This window comes from Falco biarmicus, chromosome 5 (assembly GCF_023638135.1).
Source record: "Falco biarmicus isolate bFalBia1 chromosome 5, bFalBia1.pri, whole genome shotgun sequence".
In the NCBI taxonomy this organism is placed as follows: domain Eukaryota; kingdom Metazoa; phylum Chordata; class Aves; order Falconiformes; family Falconidae; genus Falco; species Falco biarmicus.
The window spans coordinates 80256217-80274345 of record NC_079292.1 but is presented as its reverse complement, the minus strand read 5'-3'; the positions used below and the strand labels follow the sequence as shown (position 1 = coordinate 80274345).

The following is an 18129-nucleotide window of genomic DNA, read 5'->3' as shown; positions in this document are numbered from 1 at the left end:
TTGCCTGAAGTATACCAAGTCACCCATCCATCCCTCAAACCAAACCAGGCTGAAATGCAGCGTTCTTAGAGAACATGGAGTCATTCATGCACTGGTCTGAGTTCTCAAAGCCCTGAGCCAAGTTCACCCCTAGGACAACCAGCGGAGACACGTTTAACTGGTAACAGCTTAGGCTTTGCAACATGGCTTCAGTGGAGTTACTCCGAGTTGAATCCAGTGCTCCTGAGCAGAGCTGGTCCAGAAAAGTTCAGCGATGTATCCCAAACTGCACCTGATGCACTGAAGCATCAATCAAGGCAGGAATTTAAACCTGACTTTTTCTTGTGCAACCCCAGTCCTGCCTTCAGTCCTGCAGGGCTAATGACCCTTGTGTACCAAGCTCCAGAGCCTGGTCTCACTAAACGAAATGAAAAGGTTCAGGATGGATCAGAGTTTGGCCCCATGCATAAATCACAGCTGCTTTCCCACTGCCTGACTGTACAAACACAGACTCTGTACGTATCACGTGGAGTATCTCAGGCATAACGGTCCCAATACACAGAAGACACAACGTGTCATGTATTTTGATTTGCACCTATTACCTCATATCTCTTTGGATAATTTATTTTTCTGCCCCCCTCCCAGCAAACTTTCTAGCATTGAGTGCACAGAATGCCCTTTTTTCTGCAATCAGGTGTCAGCTGGGGGACCTGGCGTCTCTGTCCGGGTTTGTTGCTGGATTCACTGGCAGGAATAAAAGCTTCTTTAATTCACCAGGAATGTGACAGGTGTCAAAAAATGAATCTGAGATTTTCTTCCAGTCAAACAAGTGCACAATTCAAAACACATCAACGCTGAGCAAAAATTACTTTTGCCCTGCAAAAGCAGTTTCAAAATAATCAACAGCAACTGTGGCTCTGGCAACAACGGACATCAGATTTGGGATAAACTGGGTCATTCAGCACAAGCTTGAGGAATCACTTAGGTCTTGTCAGAGAAGCAAGTCTCCAAATAATAAGAACAACTAATGTTTCAGGCTCTCTGGATATGCCGAATGTGGTGTGCATCCTCACGCCTCTTCCAGTTTATCAATACCAAAATGACGCACCTGGATTTTATAAAGGCCCAATAATTCAGGCAGCCACTACAGCAGATAATGCTAACTAAGCTTATGAAAAACTAGTATCACTACATGTTTCAAGCCTTGATCCTTATGTCTATGTGGCAAGAAAGAGAAAGTGAACCCCCAAAACAGCTGTCAGTTTTTTATGCCTTCTTCCAAAACATTATGCATTTACCACTGTCAAAGTTTGCAACCCTAAACAAGAGGAATGATTGTGTGAGTCAGTCCAGTGGTTTCCATGTCCCTGTGCAAAAACTCCATCAACACAAGTGTCAGGTAACTTTCTTTCACCGTCCTTCACTGCCAGGGAAACCAAGTTTGAAAGAAGGTGAAAAATAAGATTATCTTTCTCTGACACCGGGGAAGAAAACAGTAAACAGAAACTTGCTGGGGAAAATCAGCAAAGTTTCAACTATAGGGTGTGAAACAACTGGAAATGAAGCTGGTGTACGTCAAGCTGGCATTACCATTGCCATTCTTTAACTGGGCAAGGTATATTGTAGAAATATTTGGAAAGTCACACTCCCACCCCAAACTTTATAAAATTATTGGCTTGGTTATAAAGGTACCTCTCACTGAACCTCAGAACAATACTTTCTTCAAGAATTCTCCCAATCTCCAAGTATTCTGAGCTCAGATGATTTTTTGGAAAGTGATGTGGTTTATTAGTTTAGGACAGTCTAGAGCTATTTAGCATTTTTCCAAACATTTATTCAAGCTCCCATCAAATTCACATGAAATTTTGCATCCACAACATCCTTTGGCAAGAAGCCCCACGGATTTACACCCACACTTCCAGGAACCCCCCTTTCCTGCGTGTTCTGGACCAGGTTCTTTCATCTGATGCCCCCTTGCAAGTTCTTCTATTGGAAGATGAACAGATAGTCCCTATTCACACTGTTCGTGTCATTGACTCTATCAAATCTGCCCACACCTTACCCATTTCTAACTGGGCAAAACAGTCCTAGTCTATTCGAGCCATTCTTTGAATAGAAGCTATTCCATATTGCTGACTTAATTCCCAGGATACCTTCTCCATTGCATGTAATGTAGCTTAAAAATATAAAATATAGGAAATCAAACTATACTGCAGTAATTACTTGTAAAAAAAAACCCCATTTATTTCAATGTTCTTACTTGAAAGTAGTTTTTTAATAAGCAACCGTACTTTTCCTTCACTGCCTTGTAAATTTTTTAGTAAAAAAATTATAAAAATATACTTGGGGTTCTCCATTGAAAAATGAGGGAAACCAGGGAAAACACCCAGCCTTGGGATCAGCCTTGTTGGTTCAGCTTACCCATGCACCTCATGAGAAATCCTGAAGTAGCAGAAATCCATGCATGGAACGATTTTCTGGACTAGCTCACAGGCAGAAAGTTTGTCAGGGCTCAGATGATACATTCCTTCCTTAAACTTAAAGTGTAATACAACTTCTGGAGCCGGTGCCTCTCTGTAGGAGAAGTGTTTGCGAGAGACGGCTCGTTGAGACTTGGGGAGGGTCGTTACTCTGCTGCCTGGCTTGGAAAAAGTGTCTGTGGCAAAGAATGTCAGGAAATGGTGTCAGTGCCATTCCACATGGGATAAAAAAGTGCCCAGTGCTAAATGGGGGGACCAGAGAGTCGGATTTCTCTTTTTCCTTAAAGAGTTCCAGTATCTGCATGGGAATTAAAAAAAAAAAAAAAGAACACACATTCCCAGAGGAAGCTGATTAAATATTCTTTCCACCTCCTCTCTTTATTCATTCGCTCCGTTTCTTTCAATCGGCAGGGTCCCATGGCGACCATGGTGGAAGAGAAGCATCCTCTTCAGCAGCCGCACCTCGCCATGGCAACCAGGACGTCAGCGCCGGCAGCCGAGCCCCGCCGCAGGCCATGGGGCGGCCCTGCCCCCGGGGCCTGCCCCCTGCCCCCGGGGCTGCCCCCTGCCCCCGGGGCCTGCCCCCTGCCCCCGGGGCTGCCCCCTGCCCCCGGGGCCGCCCCCTGTCCCGGGGCCCGCGGCGGGCGGGGGGGGGGGCGGTGCCCGGGGCTGCGGGCGCGGGCGCGCGCCGCTGTCCGTGGTGCTGACGGGCCCGGCGGGGCGGGGGGCGGAGGGGGGCGGGGGCGCGGAGGGCCGGGGGCGGCGGGGTCCTGGGGAGGGACAGCCACGTGATCCGCGTCCCACATGACACGGAGAGAAACTGTTGGCAGCGGCCAGCCCTGCGGAACGTCGTTTTTCCCTCCGCCACAGAAGCGGGGCAGCGCTGCCCACCGTCCCCTGGCAACCCCGCCCACAGGCAGCCGGGCAGAGGTCGCTAAGGACGCGGACACCTCCCGTGTTTCCAGCGCGGCTGGCACCTTGCCAGAGGTGCCTTCACTTGGCGTAACTGAGACAGGACGAGACCAGCGCCTCCGGGGTTATCCTTTGGAGCAGATATGTGGATGGACAGCTGCTGTGCCGAACACTGCTGTGCCTAAAGGGAGAGTTCGCTTTGCAGAGACGAGCAGGAGGATCTTCTCCGGTAATTTTTCTTATCTGTATTTACTTCTGTGCGTTTGAATTCCTTGGGTTTTAGCAAGGAGGATTCATTCCTCAGGAGGAAATGCTCTTGTGGGGCTTGAATTTTAAACTGATTCTGCTGAAAGCAGAGAGGTGTGGAGAATTACTGCGGAAAGCTTATCTATATTTTCTGCACAAATATTCATTCTGTGAATCTATAGTCGTTATTTTTAAATTTTATCACTTGTCTTAAAACAATCCCCTGACATGATCAGTTCAATGAAAGTAGAAAATGACTTTTACTGAGACAGAGCAGACTGATCTGCTCATCTGGTTTTTTCTGTCCCTAGGTACATTCAAACAGCTTCTTCCACCCTCGTGTTATTGCACTAAACAGCTGCTTTTGTATTTTTCAGTCATTAATTTGAAATCATCCTTCCTGAAAGTGTTGTCTCCTTTTTTTTTTTTTCTGTGTGGGAGCTACTTAGGGAAACACCACAGGCATAGTAATCTTTGCTTATCTGTAGCCAACAGAGGCAAGAAGGCAATTCTGTTTTTGCTAATTCAGGCACATACTCTCTAAGAATGCATAGCAATATTTCGCATTTATCCAGCTGGCTTCCAGCATGTCAAACAATATGTTGGCTCCACAGAGTAAGGGAGAAGTAGAACTGCCTTCTGCTTTCAAAAGGCCATTTGTGTGTATGAGGCTGGAATCATAGCCAGTTCTTTTTGGCAAAGATTTTCAAATGTGGCTCTGTAAGATTTGTTGTTAAAGCCACTGTTAATCATTTGAACAAGCGGCTTCATTTGCAGAAAAATTGGATGCCAACCTAGAAGCATCCTTAGAAGCCAATCTGTATTTGGGCATCTAAATATGGAAGCTTGATTTATGAGTTAATTTTAAACATCCTGGTCTCAGATGAGTCAATAAGGGGAGGGATTTCTATACCTTAGACACGTTTGGGGAGCTCTGCTCCTTAGCTTAAAGTAAGAGCTTGCAGACTCTTACTCCCCCGCAGTTCTCCTGTGAAGCCTCTGTTTGCAAAGCTGTGCAGTGCAATTCCCTCATCTGGGTCACACCATATGATCTCCATCTGCATTTCCTTTGCAGCTCCACCAGGCATCCTCCCTCAGGTGTTTAACAATTTAGAGAGCAATTTCAATCAGACAATGCAAAATAACCCACTGACATCCTCAGGTAGAGCCTGCTCCCCCTCCCCACCACACACACAGTTCTCCCAACACCAACACATGATGCAGCGCTTGTGTGTTTGGGATTTCTCCATTCCAGCAGCTTCCATCATTCCCTAGACTTTCCATCTGACAGGCAGCCAACACAGTTCTTGCAACTGCCCCTCTGCCCAGGAAGACATCTCCAGCTCAGGGGTTATCAGCAGGCAAGCGCCTTGACTCAGTGACTTCTCCTAACCTGTTTTTGTCCTCCCTGAGCCTAGCTCAGCTGGGACATTGCTTCCAACAATCAATTATCTCTGCACCAGGCATTTCCAGCCTAACTATGGGGTTTGCATGGCCTTCAGCCCTCCCAGCCTCTCCAGAAAAGTTAGTATAGGAAGGCTATAAAATGGTCTCACTAATGGCCACATCCTGTGACAGAGGCCCATGGAAACATTCTCCTACTGCTCATTCAGGTCTTCTCATTCCTATCCGATAAGTACTCCTGGAAGGAAGCATCTTAAGACCTCTAGCAACTCTATCCCTGGCATGATTATTAGCCACCAGTGCTAATAATCCCACTCCACTTGCTGTCACTGTATCTCTCTGGCACAGGTGACCTGTGTCGTGTGAGCACCAGATATACATTACTGAGAAGGGTCAAGAGCCATATGACAGGCACTTTCACATCCCAGCACAAATGCTTGTACCAGTGTAAAATTTCTGTTACCATATTAAATCCTTATGTGGTGAGAAAGCAGCTTTCACAAGATTTATTATCAAGAATTCATTTCTGCATGACCTTTTCATATAGAAGCAACAAAAACCCCCCACCCTAAGGTTCTCCTAGGAGGAGAATTTGTGCTCCCCGCTAGTGAGAGGGTGAGCTAAGCTGCTGGAGGCCTCACTGAAGCTGCTTTTTTCCCTTTATACACATGGCATGTTTTCCCTGTAGGGGAGAGGACACTTGGCAGGGAGAGAGTGAGAATTTCCAAGGGATGGGCAAAGAAATCAGCCAAGTATGAGATTCACCACAGCTTATCTGTCAACACCCACCATGGCAAACCAGCCCTGGTAAGCACTGTGCTCCCCTCGTCAAGCAGAAGAGTGTGCCGTGTTGTGGGCAGGGCCTGTTGTTGCCCAAAATAAGTTTAAGTGTGTGGGAGAGAGCATATTTTTTTTTTACCTCTGAATCAGGAAAGGGTCCAGCCTAGCCATGTCCAAGGACAGACTCCATCCCTGTTAAAGAAGGTGAGCAGCCTGCAAAGGTATATTTCAAGCTTCTCCACACAATTCTTGGACAACTCCAATGGGTGGAACCTATTTTGACAGCAGAGTTGGAAACTAGGTTGGTCCCTCTCCTCCTTGCTCCCACTTTTCATGCCTCCACAGGGCACAGATATGGTTCTGCCATCATTTTTAGAACAGTGCTGATCTAGAGTTTTGCCTACTAGTCACAGCAGCTGGAGGATAGAATAAAGCTCTGAGACACTTAAAAACTCTTGTGGGTCTTTCCCTTGCAGAAGAAGAGTTACACCTGTAACAGGAGACTCATAACCACTGTGTCCCTGTTTGTAAACACTGTGTTGCACACATGATGCTGATAAGGTAGTTTCCAGAGCACCACGCCATGTGTGTCTCCTATGACTAGCCAGACCGGGCTGTGGGCAAGAGCGGGCAGATTGGGGAAACAGATAGTCCAAAGATCATGGCAAACCCAACAATTCATTCAGCACAGCCCAGGTCTGTCGCCAAGGAGGGCTGTGTCCTCCCTGGGCCTTACGAATGACCCTACCCTACAGCTGCTGGAGGATTAACTTCTCACTGCAAGTGACCTTGCCTATCTCTCCAGAAAGATCATCCTTTCTACAGATCTGAGGGTTGCAAACTCCACATGTGTTTCAGCATAGAGCTGGTTGAAGACTTACACCTGTCCCCTCACCCTGCAGATGCTCAGGAGGTAAGGGCGTCTACCTGTGCAGCGTTGAGCACAAATCTGGCTCACATTTTACCACTGTCTGTCCCTGAACCAGAGCATGATGTTGGGTATACATGGAATCTGCAGTTACTATAACGGCTCCTTCCCACCACCAGCAGGGAATAAACACACTCCTAGGGCTTAGGTGCATGAATAAATTACTGGGTTTTAGCAACTCACCTCAGGTTAATAGACCTACAATGACCGCCTGCATGTCAGCCTTAACCCACAGCAAATACAGGAGAAAAATCCATTGACTTCAGATGCAGGGAAAAGCCATTGCTCCCAGAACATTTCACACCACAATAAGCTTCAAAAGATGGCACTGTCTCTTGAGGAGACTCAGCCAGTAGGCAGTAACTTGTGACTTATGCATGGTTTTGAACCCTGAATGTTCATCAAAATCATGGCCCATGGATGGGCTCCAGGCCACACCTCAAACCCAGTGCTACGGGTCTGCAGGCAGAGTAGCTACTCCAGATGTGAGCTCCTAGACCCAGAAGGAATATATTCACCCTGTTCTTGGTCTAGTTACTTGCTGCATGGTTTACTACTTACTAAGCTAAGTTAAAAGAATAAAGCTGAAAAAGGATTTGTCCCCAGGCACCCAGTACAAGATATATAGATTGACCCCACTCCCAGCAGGTGTGGCAGCATTATATCCTTGTTCTTAGCTTTAATACCTTGTTGAAATATTCAGGAAAGAACATGAAGAGTCAACGAAGGTTGATGGCAAAGAGACTGTCTATTTGCCCTTACTTTCCTCAAGCATACAGCAGAAAAATCTTTAGATTCATGCTCACACAGTACCCGAGTATAACATCTATTCTTCAGATGTGCTGGAAACGAAGAACATTTCCTTCCTGTATTTGATTCCACCCATATTTCCCATCATGAGCTCCCATGACCTCATGCTGCAGTACAGGCTAGGCTCTCAGATGCTGATACAAGATGCAGTAATGTATATCAGCTTACATCATCAGTTCAGTTCAGAAGCTTTTACCATAAGTTGAGCTGTGATTGTACCAGCACTGAAAGTGTCATCCATGAAACAGCCTATCCACACTTCTAGTGATGGCATCTTTAGCTACTCACCCACCGTGCTGCAGAACAGGAATCTCCACCAGCTGGGCAGAGCCAGGGGAGCAGGCAGCAGCATATGAGATATGGATCTCAAAAGCTTTATTGCATTCAAAACATGTTACTCTCCTGATAAAACCGGGCAGATGTTTTCTAACCCCGTGCACTGGAATGCAGAGAGTGAGGAAGAACATACTTTACCTCAAGAGATTTTCAGGCTTGGCTCAGAAGAGCTGCCCAGAGAATAGAAAAGCCTTCGTAAGAGGACTAGGGCAGGTAGCTGAGCATTTTTATGAGCACTAGACCAGAGAAAAGAACTGGCAGCGAAGCTGGGGGCTTACAAAAGCATGTGCATCCGCATTCTTCTGCTGGAAGCAGAAGTAATAAATGGCCTCAATATGCACAGAGTCATCTCTGCATAGCAAGAAACAGCAGTTAAAAGACTGCTCTTCTATAAAAGGATTATTACATTGAGACAATACACACACAAGGTAGTTAATTTGAATTTAGGCTAGCATTGTACATTCAGACAAAAGTGCCCCCATTTTGATTCAATTTACTCCCACTTCTAATGTTGATTAAACTCAGATTGATGAAGCATTCCTCTTCCAGTCTGACAGCTATTCTGTCACCTGTCTGACCATCTCCATTCTCATTCCAAGCTTCAACCAGTTGATGGGAGTTCAAGTATGGACAGTGCCACTCTCTGCCTTAGCCAAGTAAGCTACTGGTAGGGTCAAGGGGTGCTTAACCAGCCAACTCATTCCTCAAGGTGCCAAGCCCCAGTCAGCAGCTCCCAGGTAATAGAACAGCCCGGAGAAGGGGGAGAAGCGCACCACCACATAAATCAAGGTATGATCCTGATCTCAGTGCCACTTAGGAAAAACAGAATTGAACAGAGGCCCTTTAATAGAAAAGAAAATCAGCTTCTGGTCCATTAGAAGGGAAAATTTTCTATGATAAGGAATGCAGGAATTAGTTAATCAGCATTTAGGTTTTTTAAAAAAAATAAACCAAGTAATTGCTGTTCAACCAGAGCAATTCTATGCTCTGGGTAGTTAAAGTCCCTATTATTGCACTTTTATTATTTTCACCTGGACCTCGCGGGCAGTGTGCTGCATGACTTTGGATTTTTCCAGGGAAGAAAGAATCACAAAATATAGTATTACTCGCACCTGCGTTTGATGCCTCTTGTGTTTTACTCACAGTGAGGAAACCACCACCACCAGAGACACGTAACCAGATACTCTAGCTCTGAACAGAAGCATATGTTCTCTGGAAAAGGGTGGCACACAGGAATGCTTCTTCCATTCAGGTGCTGCCTTCTCTGTTAGCAAAGTTCCAACACAAGACAGCTGTATATGTCTTTTGCCATTCTTCTTCCTTGGTAGGCACCCACCAGTCAGCTTCCCATGCATGGCTCTGAGGGTGTCACACACTGTTCTCTGCTGGGACTGCTGAATCCCTGTCTTCTCAAAGGCATGTTTGCAGATAACCTGAGTTCTCTGGTAAACGCTGGTTGGGCTGACTTTTAGGCAAAAATGCAACAGTAAAAAAGTACTATGAGTGCTACAGCCCTGTAACTATTTTTGGGTTTATCCACCTGCATAAATAATGTCTCGGGTCTGAACAGGCACGGACAGCAGATTTGGCTCACCAGAAGAAATATCATGAGAACAGTATTACCAAGCTTGCACATTTTAACAGCTTAAGAAGGTCATTTCACTCTTGTACCTGACTTCCACTACTTCTCAGGATTGGTCAAGAAATTTCATCTGCTTACTGTTCTTAATTTGTGCAGCAGGCTATTTTTAAATGGCACATACTTTTGCATGGCAAGAAGGGAAATTAAGGAAGAAAATTGGCCCATACTGTTCTTTTCTATCTGGTTAATAGGCTCTGCATGTATTATTCTATTACAGATAATTCTAACATGTAATTTAGGGGGCTGTACTGTTAATACGTCCTGCCACTCTGCCAGAGACAGCAGCCCAAATACCCTGCAGACAGCTGATGACAGCAGGGTATCTCCAGGGGAGCAGATGCACCCAGGGGAGGGTGGGGAAAGGCAAGCAGGAGCTATCTGAGAAACCAGGAATAATCTGCCAGGCAAAGCTATTAAGAAAATTATGAGGGAAAGCAACTAAGGATGAAGGGAAAGCAAAGGCCAGGCTGGGCAGCACCCACAGCCCTCCGGCAGGAGACGGGACAAGGGGCAACGTATCATCTGCAGGCAGTGTGCCTTGCAGGCGGCTGGCAACTCGGCCACCACGACAACCACTTCTGGGTCTCACTGTTGATATCCCAGAGTGTTATTTTCACCAGAGGGTGCCATGCAAAATAATATGCCCCCCTGGAACAAATCCAGTTTTTACTAGCCTCAAACTGCTTCAGCTATGAGTCCAACTTAACCTGAGTCATGTTTTGAGCTTCCCAGACTCTACCTGCCTGTGAAAGCTGCTAAATAAGGCCAGCTGCTTTGGGAGCAGTGCTGGTGACTCACGCATCAACCCACTTTCTGGTGATGCAGAGTCAGTGGCTGGGCTCGGCGTGAGGCGTGGAAGAGGCACCGCAGGGTCCTGCGGCAGCCCGGCTGCAGCCACGCAGGCGAGCCGTGTCCGTGCGGCTGTGCCATGCTGCTCCCAAACACACTGCATTTTCAAGTACACTAAATTTATGGCAGTGCTGTACAGCTGATTGTACATCAAGGCTCTTCACGTGAGACACACAATGTTATATGAAGTGCAGCTAATGAATACAGGGTGTAAAAAGGTAAAGTAAAAAAAATCTTCTCTAACCACATCAAGCAATTAATACCTCTTTTCCTCTTCCACGTCCCACTACTTTTTTGCTTTCTGTTATTGAAGATGACATGCAAAACAGTAGAAGGGCCAAGACCCCAAATTCATCGAGTGGCTTTGCTCTTTCAGGCTCCACTGTGAGTAGGCAAGCGAGGAGAAAGTAAGTGGTGATAGATGCAGAGCTAGAGTAGGCAGTGCAAAAACCATCAGCAAAACAGTGACAAAAACCTCAGAAAGCAAAGCTGGGAATTTGTATCACTTGGAAAGCTGAGGAGGATGGTAGTGGCATTTTGAACTTGTCCATTTGGCTTCTGGAATTAACTTTTTTAATTTTCTGGTCATTAATTGAATCCTGATCTAACTTGCACATTACCAAGACTGTGTGAATTAAGCATTCACACAACATACCCGCAGAAACAGACTTTCTGTTTCTAATAAGAGGCTTTGCATGTCGTCACCATGCTTGAAAGGACATATTTCTGAACATCAGGCCCCAGCAAAGTGTTTGTATATGCATAGCTACTAAATTATTTTTTCATTTTATCCCTGTAACAGGCTAAGAGCAACCCAACCATCTGGCTAAATCCAAGATTGGAAACTCTGTCTAGCAACATATCCATATTTGTCTCACTCCTCCTTAAAACAGAAGGCCATAGCTATAATGTACCATGGTGTGTGTAATACATCTACACAACAGATCAATAACAGTTTGATCCCAGAAGCGTATTTCAGTACTCGCTCAGAAATGCAGAGGTCACACTGGCATCCATGGAGGTGAGAAACACCATCTAAAAATGAGACGGATTATTGTGTTAGCAGGAGGGGTGGTGTTACAGTCAGCAATGAGAGTCCTCGTTGGATGGCTGCTCTGTGCTGCTTAGAGGAGTGAATGCTGAGCCTCCCCAAGCTCAACTACTATCCGTCCGTAGTAGTGAGCTCTTTGGCAGCTAACAGAGCCCTAAAAGAAACACCTCCTGTGTCTATATACTTCACCGATTTCCATCTAGTCAAAGAGGCAGGGACACTGTTGGTGTGAGGGGTTTGCTACTTTCATGGACACTGGGAAGTGCAGCTCATTTCTGGGATCAATGGGGCATATTCCACTTGCTCAGTTTGCAGGTCACCAGCACTGGTGAAACTGCACACCAGTCTCGATCGTTGAAAGGGACATCGGTCTTCCAGAGGACAGAAATGCCTGTCCTAAAATACTTAGGCCACTAATAGAAACCTGCATGAGACTTAATGGCCTCTGCTGCAGTCTCACCATCTGTTTCTGACCGTTCCTCTGAAATTTGCTATTTTCAGCAGGACAGCTACTACTTCATATTATCTTTCATCGGTTCAGGTAGGTTTTTTACACACACTTGTTAAAGGGAACCTTTTCTCTTCTCTCTTTCTACAGCCTGAGCAAAAGACGTGGCCATGCTTGCCCACAGCATGGATAACAACAGCGGTCTTTTTGTTCTCCCTACCTTGCTGCTCCTGCCGCAGGACAAGAGCTACCCTGAAGAAGCCTCCATCCCTCCTGCTGGCTACGAGATGATGGAGTCACCCACAGGATCCAGCTCAGGCAGGAACCACACTGCCTTGCCCTATCAGCTGAGGCTGGGGGAAATTGCAGCCGCCAGCATGCTTTTTGCAGCGTTGTGGCTGGTTTCCATCTTTGGAAACTCCCTCGTTTGCTTAGTGATCCACAGGAGCAGGAGAACACAATCCACCACCAACTATTTTGTTGTCTCCATGGCTTGTGCAGACCTCCTCCTCAGTGTCGCCAGCGTGCCCCTCATGCTGCTTCAGTTTACCTACGGCAGGTGGACGCTGGGGAACGTGATGTGCAAGCTGGTAAGGTACATACAGTACCTCACCCCTGGAGTCCAGATATATGTGCTGCTCTCCATATGCGTGGATCGATTCTACACTATTGTCTACCCCCTGAGCTTCAAAGTGTCCAGGGAGAAAGCCAAGAAGATGATCCTGGCCTCCTGGCTGCTCGATGCTGCATTTGCATCACCGGCTTTCTTCTTCTATGACTCCAACAACAGCGACAACCACTGCAACTTTTTTCTCCCCAGTTCTTGGGACGGAGCCATCTACGGTATTGTCCACCTCTTGGTGGTGTTTTTGATCCCATCTATCCTCATTATCTTCTTCTACCTGAAGATCATCAAGTACATTTGGAGAATAGGCACCGATGGCAGGACCGTCAGGAGGACAATGAATATCGTCCCAAGAACAAAAGTGAAAACCATCAAAATGTTCTTGATGTTAAACTCCATGTTTCTCCTGTCCTGGCTTCCTTTTTACGTGGTACAGCTGTGGCATCCGCAAGAAACAGACTACAGAAAGAGCTCCTTAGTTTTCCTGGCCATCACCTGGGTCTCTTTCAGTTCTTCAGCTTCCAAGCCAACCCTCTACTCCATCTATAATGCAAACTTCAGACGAGGGATGAAAGAAACTTTTTGCATGTCTTCCATGAAATGCTACAGAAGCAACGCGTACACCATCACCACCAGTTCGAGGATAGCCAAAAAAAATCACGTTGGGATCGCAGAAATCTCAGCTCCTGCCAAAACGGTCACCAAAGACTCCATCTATGAGGCTTTCAACAGAGAAGCAAAGGAAAAGAAGATTGCCTGGCCTATTCAGTCCAATCCTCCAAATACGTTTGTCTAGTTGGCTAGTTTGGATATTTACTAGGTACCCCCAGAACAAGGAGCTTTCTCTCCTGGTTGAACCCATGTATATTTAAACCTTTTTAACACAACTTTTAGGGAAGAAAAAAAGATGTTTTATTTTATTAAATGCATTGATTTTGATGTGTCCAGTCTAGTTCATTTCAGTTATCGTTCTGCTTTTTGGAGCTACTCTCCCTGAATCACAAGCATTACTTTTTTATAAAACAGAAAAGCTCTTACACTCTCTGTATGTAGGGAAAAAAGGGAAAGGAAAAGCACTGCATTTTTTAATCCCTGTCCATTTGCCACGGTGTATCAATGCACAAATCCACCCAAAGCCATCCATACTTATTGAAACAGACAGTATATATATATTATTTTTCTTTCTTTTTTTTTTCCTGGAAATTTTTTCTGGAAAATTGATTTATTTTTTAATTCCCATAGTATTGCCCAGAGGTACAGTAGGATGCACTCACAAAACACAGATTACTATTTATTCACAAAATGAAGTCAGCACTAGCATCCAGTTGGTGAACTCCTCTCACTCTGCTGAACCAGTGTGCTCCCATGGGTCTGAGCTGTGGAAGCTCCAGCCCAGGCTGCTGCACCCCTCACCTATCAAGGTTTCTTTTTTGTCTTACAGTGTCGACAGGAGTGTCCCACAGGGCTCATACCAGTGGTCCATCCATCCCAGTATCCTATCGTTGACTGCAGCTATCAGTGAGTGCTTGAGGATAGAGCATAGGGAGCAGGAAAGCTACAGAGAGGTCTCCTACCACCTCCTTACAGCCTCTGGCAGTCACTGCTAGGAATTAAGACTCTTCCCAGGGTAGCTGCCAAAAACTGGTGCCATTCTGTAAATCCAGAGCAGGTCCAGCATGGGCCTAGTCACAAAGGCCCAAAGCTGGGACAAGCATCCCCACCCTTCATGCTCAGGCCCCATCCAAGCAGATTTCAGGAGCGTTTTGCCTGAGAATCAAGGATTTCACCTCTTTTCCGTTGAGAGGATCTCAAACACTTTCTTCCTAGTTTCTATTTTCTTCTCAACTAGTTCTAACAAAGTCAGTAGGTGGTGAGTAGTTGATCCCCACCCACTCTCTGTGCCAGTGTTGGGTTTGTAAACCTCTACCATGCGTTCTCTCAGTTACTTCTTTTCCATAGTGAAGAGTGTCGCCCTACTCAGTCATTTCTTGCACAGAATCAGCTCCAGACCAGGCTCTGCTTGGAGCACCTGAATGTAGCAGCCAGGGCCTGGCCAAGCATCCTCAAACCCAGACTATCAGCAGGCATTTCACACTCAGGTCATCCTCAAGGTGTTGTGGACACTTGGACCCCAGGTGTTAAGCTCACCAGTGGAAGACACACAGGTGTCAGCTACCCCTCCACAAACTCGTATTTCAAAATCTCAAGCTCCTGGTTGTGTGTTTGAAAGAGACACCCTCAGCCACAACGTCCTCAGAGAAGGATTATCTTTTTCTTCTGCTTTCAGGGCCAATGTGGCACATCTGGGTTCCTGTTCATGCCTGGGGCCTGAAAGTGATGCAGTAATGAAAGTTAATAGAAAAAGAGTGGCTAGTACTACAGGGTGTATGAAACACACTGGAGTATCTCCCTTTTCCGTCAGCAGGGAGCAGAAGCACACGTGTGGTGGAGCCCCAAGCTGCCACCCTCTGAAGAGGCTCTCATATTAGCAGTGTGGGTGGGGAAACTCCTTTGTTGAGAAATATTCCCACACGTATGGTAGAAAACTTCATTCCTTCTCCTCTACCACACCAAGTCTGGTTGCAAGAACCCTTACTGACTGCAGGAACACTTCCCGTATCTATTTCACAAATTTAGAAATCCCCATTAAATAAGGATCTGACACTTCTCATTAAAGCCGTTAGCAAAAATTCCCATGAACTGGGAGGAGAGACAACCTTGAAAATCAGGCAACACCAATATCTTCTGTGTGGTTCATGTTCCAAGCAGATTGTTCCTCCCTGAAACATCGCCATATGCTTAGTTTTGATTTGCCACTTAATTACCTCTGATACAGTAAAATCAGACCTAGGGTAAGCAGGCCAGGTCAACTTTGCAACATTATTTTTAACGTTGGGTTGCAAAGCTGAAACCCAACAGTTGCTCTTTTGGTTAGTAGTTTCATTAAAGAAACAGGACTGAACAGAATGAATCCCGAGGTCACACAGGACTGCAGAGGGACCCAGCACACTTGTTCCTTCAAGTCTGTGTGAATGGGAGTGCATGAGGCAGCCTCATTATTCCGGCATCATGGACAGGACAGGCTGTAACAGTCACTGTCCTGTCCAGGTGTATCCGGAGAGGCTGTAGGCAGGGAGTCCTGGTGCAGTCGGACCCCAAAGGTGTTGTTCCAGTGGATGTTGCCTGAGCACAGCTGGCTTCCAGCCCGCAGGTGAGGAGCAGGTCTCAGACCACTAAGGATCCCGAAGGAAAGCACTGCTGCAGGCACACGTGCAGGGCCTGCTCCATTGCCAAAAGGGAAGGGAGGGCGAGAGGCAGCCCACCCCTACGGTGCCTGTGCCGCGTCGCAGACCCGCGGTCTGCCAGATGTCGTTTCACACACAAAGCGCAAAGAACATGCCAGCGGGTGTGAAACCACAGACTTCTATCCAGCTTTCCCTGTTGTGAACTCAGCCGCAGTTCCCCACATCCCAGAAGCTGTAAATCTACACAGGCTGGCCAGGAAAAGTCCAGGACTGTCATGGCACAACGGCTAGGGACACGATGTCCCCAGGCTGAAACAGCTGGCAGTTCTGACCTGAAATCATGAGCCCAACCAGCCCTGTCACTGGGAGTGAAGCCTGGAGGCTGGCTTTCTCAAACCACCCTTCCATATCAGTAAAAGCCCAGTCACAGTCCTATCAGAGTAAGCCTGACTCTGCTTGTATAGCATCTTTTAGCCAAAACCATCCTCGTAAAAACACGCTCTCACTAATGTAAGCTGAATTTGAACTTGGAGGAATTCGCCCATGCAGCTGTCCCTTTACGTGGTCGTATTGATAAACCTGCCTGATTTCTACTTCCATATGGTGCAGCTGTCAGTATGATTAAAAGCTTTACGCAGAGCAACAAACAAAACCCACCACTGCAATTGCCAGCCAGCCTACAGATCCCTCGCTCTGAAAAGCCAGCCTCTGCCTCACAGCACAAGCGAAAGGAGCAGTGATGTGCCTGCACATCAGGTGCATGCGTACATGCTCGCTCCTGCCTCCTTCCTTTCCCTTTTCCCCAAGTCCTGCCATCCTCTCTATCCTTTACCCCATTGGCCATGGCTGCTGAGCAGGCTCTGCCTTGGTGAACACCATGCTTCTCGGAGAGGTGTCTGAGAAAAGGCTGCCTGAGCTGCCCTGGCAGCTCCAGCCCTTCAGGTGATGCTCGGCCACTGGCAGTTTGGTGCTGCCACCGTGACAGCCGAAGAAGACACCATGCTACAGCAGTGCTGGAGACGGAAAGTATCTGGCAGCTTGACAGTCAAAATGGCAGCTACACCACGCTTAGGGTTGACTTTGGAAACCTGTAATGAAATGGATGGAGACTCGACCTGGCACCAGAGCAAGGAGAAGTATTTCCACTCCTTCCATCATTTTAGGACAGGTGATGGATGGGTTTCATTGAGCCAACTGCCATGTACCTCCTGGTCTGCCAAGGCCCCAGAGGTTCCAGAAATTCAGGAGGAAGATCATGGATTATCTAAGGAAGAAATGGAAAATGCTGCAGGATTTGCCTGATCGGTATCAACAAATCTCTCCGCACTCCCTCATAACTCCTCATTGCCAACAGATTGTTTCAGTGAGATATCCAACACAACAATGAGGTTAATGAGGGTGTGGGAAAATAACAGAAGGTTGGCAAGGAGGATGATAAATACACTCAAGTGACCTGCAGCTGAGGTGTAGAAAAACACACGTATCATCCTGTTGTTTAGCCTTGTATGTTGGACAAGTAGAACATCCGCGTTGCGGTAACATAAGCCTGTGGTAGAGGCACCCTATCAAATGGGCTTGAGATTCCTGTCCTGCTGTGGGAAAGAGCAAAGCACAGTGGTAAACTACGCCTGCACAAATCCCTGAAATACACGTGGAAACAGCAGGTTTGATGATCCTCTGGCACGGACTGAGCTCTGTGGTGCCTGCACCCCTGCTTGTGTGCCTCTGTCTGGGTGCTGCTTTGGAGATCCCCCAGTTAGTGGACTAACGAGAATAAATTTACTCTTTGCATTTCATCTGTGGGTTTGCAGTTGTTCCTGCATCCTGCCTGTGCTGGCTCATACAGAGGAGTGAGGAAATTTTAGAACTAAACCAAGCAACGCTACTCAAATAAAGGCATCTGGAAGAGACACGCTTTAATGTGGAAACAGCCGGTGACTGCCCCTGGAGACACCCCTGTAACCCAGAAAGGTTGGTTAGGTGCTGAGGATGCCAACCACTGCTCCTGGAGCTTCATACAGCTCTCAAGACACCCCTGTAACCCAGAAAAGTTGGTTAGGTGCCGAGGATGCCAACCACTGCTCCTGCATGGGTAGGCATGCATGTCCCTGAGCATGTATATAAGCAAGGAAACCAGAGTGCAGATGTGGGCTGAAGCTGGCAGAAGTTATTAGGGCAGGGTCAGCACTCAGCAAACAAAACCTCCTGATTCACAAACACACCTCAACCCTGTCCGCGAGAGAGCAGTTCTGGGAAAGAGGACTCCTGGATCTCCAGCCCATCCACCCCTTAGTCTTAAATGTTTTCTGTGTAAGAACACAACACAGCAGCAACCATTAAACATTTTTTTTCCATTAAGCAGACACCCCTTAAGTGGAAATTCCATCGCTGTCA

At 46.8% G+C, this 18129-nt stretch overlaps 1 protein-coding gene across 1 annotated transcript; it reads left to right on the top strand.

The window, feature by feature from the left end:
• The first annotated feature begins 3179 nt into the window (after positions 1-3179).
• On the top strand, positions 3180-13624 carry GPR19 (G protein-coupled receptor 19). Its single transcript, XM_056342078.1, has 2 exons — positions 3180-3600; positions 12016-13624. Exon 2 carries the CDS (start codon positions 12036-12038, stop codon positions 13284-13286), a length of 1251 nt encoding a protein of 416 aa, XP_056198053.1. The 5' UTR covers positions 3180-3600; positions 12016-12035; the 3' UTR covers positions 13287-13624.
• Positions 13625-18129: the final 4505 nt, after the last annotated feature.

What these genes read in the sequence shown, in the direction of transcription:
- GPR19 (XM_056342078.1), top strand. Translation starts at nt 12,036, where the DNA reads ATGCTTGCCCACAGCATGGATAACAACAGCGGTCTTTTTGTTCTCCCT.